This window comes from Stegostoma tigrinum, chromosome 5, assembly GCF_030684315.1.
Source record: "Stegostoma tigrinum isolate sSteTig4 chromosome 5, sSteTig4.hap1, whole genome shotgun sequence".
NCBI classification, from domain to species: domain Eukaryota; kingdom Metazoa; phylum Chordata; class Chondrichthyes; order Orectolobiformes; family Stegostomatidae; genus Stegostoma; species Stegostoma tigrinum.
Window position 1 is genome coordinate 96,018,022 of NC_081358.1, and position 6,000 is coordinate 96,024,021.

A 6,000-nucleotide genomic window follows, 5' to 3' on the forward strand; every position below is an offset into this window, starting at 1 on the left:
TGCTTTGGTAGGTTATGTGAATCAGTATCTCTGTCTGACCCTTAGAGATTCCTGTAATGTGTCCCAATTTCAAGTCGCTTCAATCCATTTTCACCTCTGTTCTGCTACACCTTTCAAGGAATCAACTGATAAAGTGACCCTTGGATTAACTTGGATTGCAGCAACAGTGGATAATTTTATCAAGATGTTGGGTATCAACTTCTTGGTAGATATGTGACTTCCACTCATAGACCTGAAAGCTCCACACTACTTTGTTGTTTTGCATTCCTCAGCCAAAATCTGGAATGAGATGGAGAATTTCAATGTGATTCTTAAATAAGCAATAGTGTTTCCAAATTGCAAACATGTGACATTTCTTGACCAATTTCAACCATTTTCCTGCCTCTCTGAGTGAGACTGCTGGTTCTTATTTCACTGTTCGTACAGCCAGTAGGCATTATGCAGTTCTGGACTGGAATTGAACCCATCTCCTGAAGTTGGAAAGGCAGTGACAGCCTGTCCTGACTTTTGATATGATTTTGGAAAAACTGCAGGAATTGAATTCCCATTCTCAAACTGTTGTTAAAATGCCAATTTTTTAAATTTCAATTTTATAGGACTTGGTGAACCTTGCTCCCAGGAAGCCAGACTGGTATGTGTCTGATTTTTGTATCTCTCAAAATGTTATTTTTGAAACAAATGTGTCTAATTTGTGTACAAGTTAATCTGTTTTAGTTTATGATACGTTTTGCAATTTGATGGGTTTTCTTATGCAGGGATCTGAAGAGGGATGTAGCTAAGAAACTGGAAAAATTGGAGAAGAGGACACAGAGAGCAATAGCAGAACTAATCCGTGAGTAATTAATGAATTATCAAGTTTCATTGCGCTCATTGGAAGCATTGGCGGTCACAAAACAGTTACCAGAATTTTTGAGGCAATTCATTGAATTTGGTTTAGGTCAAGTGGAAGGAATACTACTACTAGGCCAAAGTTGACAATTGAAAACTAATTCCTTAACTGACCGTTCTTACTGTCTTGAATGCTTTTTTAAAAATGGTTACTATGGTAGAGGTTATGGTGAATTTGCATGTTAATTAAAAGTATGTGTGAAAGGATAAGTGTATTAGCACAGAACAAAATAATGGTAGAATGTGTCCCCAGCTTTGCTGTGATGGGCTAAATAGTATCATTTTTCATTGCAATTTCCACCATTCTGCCTTGTGCCTACTTGCATGCACAGGTGTAAGAAAGGTTCAAATACAAACATGAATTAGGATCAGCTGTAGGCCATTTAACCCCTTGAACCTGCTCTGCCATTTGAAAAGATTGTTGCTGATCAGTGACTGAGATCAGGAGCAATGTCTGCTGTGGCCATAAAGTTAGTCTACTGATTAACCTGCAGGCCAACATCCTACATGCTCAACAAGCATCATTATCAGAAGAGGAAGAAAAAGATCAGAAAATAAACCAAATGTTGATCAAGTGGGCGGCACGGTGGCTCAGTGGTTAGCACTGCAACCTCACTGCACCAGGGACCTGGGTTCGATTCCAGCCTCGGGCAACTGTCTGTGTGGAGTCTGCACCTTCTCCCCGTGTCTGCGTGGGTTTCCTCCGGGTGCTCCAGTTTCCTCCCACAGTCCAAAGATGTGCAGGCTAAGTGGATTGGCCATGCTAAATTGCCTGTAGTGTTCAGGGGTGTGTGGGTTATAGGGGGATGGGATTTGGGTGGGATGCTCCAAAGGGTGGTGTGGACTTGTTGGGCTGAAAGCCCTGTTTCCACACTGTAGGGAATCTAATCTAATCTAATCTAAATTAAGCGGTGCGCTGCCATACTTGGCAAGCAGTGGTCTTGTCCCACTGTTGATAGGAGGTGACACAACCACACAAGATCCTGTCAATGCCTAACCTACTATCACAAAATGCATCTCTTTGGCACCCAATCTCTGTCTTACGCTCTGTCTCTTACTTCACTTTTCTCTCAATGTCTCATCTCTCTTGCCTGTTTTTCTTGTTCTTGTACTCCCACACTTGCTGTCTTCTCCATCACATTGTCGCTTACATGTATGACTAATCGAGTATATGTATCGGCTTTTATTTATATTACATGATTTTTTTCAGGTGTGCTTATAGAAGCAGTGAGCATCAAGTCCTGAGCACAAACACCAACTAGCAGATGATAGTTTAGTAAGGGCAAAGGAAGAAAGCCTATTTGAAAGTTTGGAAATAACCATGTTGAAATGATAATAAAGTGTGAAGCTAGATGAACACAGCAGGCCCGGCAGCATCTCAGGAGCACAAAAGCTGACGTTTCGGGCCTAGACCCTTCTTCATCTCTGATGAAGGGTCTAGGCCTGAAACGTCAGCTTTTGTGCTCCTGAGATGCTGCTTAGCCTGCTGTGTTCATCCAGCTTCACACTTTATTATCTTGGATTCTCCAGCATCTGCAGTTCCCATTATCAATGTTGAAATGATGTTAGTTGTTTTCCATCCTACAGGTGAGAAGTTAAAAGGTAATGAAGATGATCTGGCATCTGCAGTTGGAGCTCTGAAGCAGGAGGATTATGACTCTGAGTGATTCAGATTTTCATATGACAGTGGAGGTGTGGGGGAGACCAAACGCACAGCAGCTGACTTCATGGAATGAGAACACTGTCACTGTACTCAGAGTGATCACACTGAAGAGGAAAGAGATTGTTCAGCCTTTTTTTTTCCCCCCAAGAAGATTCTGCAATTGTTCCTACAATGATTGTCCACGCTCAACCAGCTGACCTGAAACTCAATTAAACTTGTTGCTGCATGAAGAACTTACTGAAATCAGGTCTAAATTTACTTCTCCTATTGTTACAGTTTATTTTGATATGGCCCAAGATTTACTTTTTGTGTACCATTTACTAATATCTCCCATTCCCTGCATCACTCAGTTTCTTACTTTCTAGGTCAAAGAGTGAGTTGTTTTTCTTGCTGATCAGTCCATCTGACAGGAGAAGTCAACCCTTTAGCCTCTCCTCTAGACCTATTTCGGAGTTTGGATGATTCTTCGTGTTTTGCTAACCACAGCTGGAAACAGCAGCCAGTGCAATCTGTCTCGAACACTATGTACTTATCCACAAACAACTGTTCACTTTGGAGTCCTGAGTTCTTTTCCTGTGTTTGCTCCAGTTTTTCCATTATTAATGTTGGTTTAAGAGGAAAAGCTTTCCTACACTTGCAGTATAATTTACATATCTCCTTATGATCATGGACACTTATGAGCTCAGTTGATCCTGCAGGAAATCTAATCAAATTGATGTTAATTGGAGAGTTTAGGAGAAGGGAGCCGTGAGGTTTTAGAGAACCTTCAGGATCTGAGAGTTGAAGCGTGTAACATTAAAACCCATTGAAATTATAGAATGGAATTTACGTACGTAGCTACAGACTCACGACTTGAGCTCACGAACAAACTTTGTAGCTTCGAAAAATTCTCAATCTGCAAACAAACAAAAAAATACATAATTTGCTGAATGTTATAGAGATGCTGTGCAATATCTAAATGAGGAAAGGAAAGTGAATATTTCCAGCATCAGCAGTTCCTACTGTCTCTGAATATTTCTGATAGAGTTCATATCTGCAGCTTTTGTTTTAAAAAGAATTTCTTCTGGAGTTTCAGTCCGGCATGTGTCAGTATAGTGTATCCCTTTCTGGATATCGATGAAGATTGTAGATCTTTTTCATGTGTAGGTGTTTGTGTTCTTCCATGTTGGCTTGTAAGTGTCTGCCTTCCTACCTTTGTATAAGGGATGTATCCATATCTCCATCTGTTTGAGTGGGGCATGTCCGTCTCTGTCACTGACTGATGTCACCACTTCGAGTTGAGATTTCATGCAACAGATTTTTACAACCCCCTTGTTAACTGGTTATTCTTTCTGCTCTGCATTGTTTTGGACAGCCTTTTCTGTATATTTTATATGAAATGTACCAATTTATAATAAAACAAACTACAAAACAAAACTATCAGAGATAATGGGAACTGCAGATGCTGGAGAATTCCAAGATAAAATGTGAGGCTGGATGAACACAGCAGGCCAAGCAGCATCTCAGGAGCACAAAAGCTCGGCCAAGCATCATCTCTGGAGCACCAAAGCTTTTGTGCTCCTGAGATGCTGCTTGGCCTGCTGTGTTCATCCAGCCTCACATTTTATTATCTACAAAACAAAACTACTGAGTTACAGTGAAATAAATCACATTGCCATTTGGAGTAACTGGTCAGATAATCTCAACTAGTACTACTGAAAGTGCATTATCTGATTCAAGCCTGATTTGTCAGGCTCCAATTAATAGCTATGACCACCGGACTCATCTGACTGGTGAAATCAAGATGACCCAAACAACCTGATTTGCAGAGGCCCCTGGCAGTCCACTAATACTGATAACGACCTATACACCTGGGGTCAACGAGATTCTATTGGAATGTTAGGCTAGCACTCTTCAGAGGTAAAAATTAAATCTCATAGATGATAAAGGATTGACAAATATACTAAATGAGTACAAGCAAAATACTGCAGATGCTGGAACTCTATTAAAAACAAAAAATGCTGGAAATAACAGCAGGTCAGGCAGTGTCTGGGGAGAGAAAACAAGCTAGATGACCTGATCAGAGCTGACGTAAATTGTGAAGGGGGCAGCATTTATGCAATAGAGCATGGAATGCTGGGGTCAAAAGGGTGCTGATAGTGCAGATTAAGTGATTGGAATGTGAGAATGGCTGAACAATGGGTTTCTGGCACTATCAGGTCGTAGTGCTAATGACTGAAATACCATGCTGCCTATTCTTGTAGCTGAGTTTCAAATTTCAAACTACACCAAGAAACGTCTTATTGAACTGTTGGGTTTATTCATTAAACTATTTTATATTTATGGCCCCTAGTTTTTCTGAGGAAAGTCCCAACTCATTTTAAGTGAGTTGGTAGTAGGAATCAAAGTTGTGCAAAAGGCAGAGCAATGGCTATTAGGCTGATTATTGATAGGTAAGTGGCTTTAAAAAAAGCCTGTGATGTCATGGGCTGCTTTTTTCTAAATAGGTGCCGGAGTACAAAAGCGAGGAAGTTAAACCTGAATAAAATGCTGGTTCAGCCTCAAACAGCAATGTGTCCATCTCTGAGCATTACACTTTAGGAGGAATATGAAAGTATCAGAGTGCAGAAAAGTTTCACGAACTTGTTTTTCAGTTACGAAGACCAGAAGAATTGTGGATGCTGGAAATCAGGAATAGGTGAAGTTCTGAGGAAGGGTCACTCGACCTGAAACATTAACTCTGATTTCTCTCCACAGATGCTGCCAGACCTGCTGAGCTTTTGTTTTTGCCAATCTGTCTTCATAACTGAAACACAGATGGGATTGTTTTCCTTGGATTAAAAAGGGTCAAATGAGATTTGATAGAGGTAATCAAAACCATGGAAGGGTCAGGTCACTATATGCAGGAAGAAAAATTTCTACATTTCCTACCGGTGGAAGGAATGAGAGCCAGAGAACGCAATTGAGCCTGCTCTGCCATTTAATCCAATCGTGGCTGACCAAACACCGAACACCTTTTACCCACGCTACTCCCATAACTCGTACACCATGGTTAATGAAATACGTATTAACCTCTAAATGTACTCAAAGACTGAACATTTCTCAGGTTTTGGCGTAGAGAACACCAAAGATTTGCCACCCTCTGGGAATTCTCCCTGTCTTGGTACTAAATTCATTTCTGAAAAAAAATGTACCCTTGGTTCAGGATTCCCCAACCAGCGAAAGCAACTTGTCTGTATCGGCTTGTCCATTCCTTTAACTATTTTAGACGTTTCCATGAGATCACCTTTCATTCTTTAAAACTGTAAAGGATAATGGCCTATTTTGCCCATTTCTCTTCAATGGAGATTGCTGCCATCTCAGGAACAAATCTGGTAAACTTTCATTGCATTCCTCTACGGCAATAAGATCTTACCTGAGATGAAAACTGCACCAAATACTGTAGGTGCAATCTAATCAGGTTCCTGTGG

The 6,000-nt window shown here is 40.7% G+C and overlaps 1 protein-coding gene across 2 annotated transcripts in view; it reads left to right on the forward strand.

Annotated features, from left to right (window-relative positions):
* Window positions 1–2,784, forward strand: part of ccdc12 (coiled-coil domain containing 12) — an 87,049-nt gene extending 84,265 nt beyond the window's left edge. For both annotated transcript variants that reach the window (XM_048529943.2, XM_048529942.2), the window contains 3 exons: window positions 597–631; window positions 756–832; window positions 2,476–2,784. In XM_048529943.2, coding sequence (XP_048385900.1) covers window positions 597–631; window positions 756–832; window positions 2,476–2,555 — 192 coding nt within the window. In that variant the 3' untranslated portion in view covers window positions 2,556–2,784. The remainder of the gene's footprint in view (window positions 1–596; window positions 632–755; window positions 833–2,475) is intronic.
* Window positions 2,785–6,000: the final 3,216 nt, after the last annotated feature.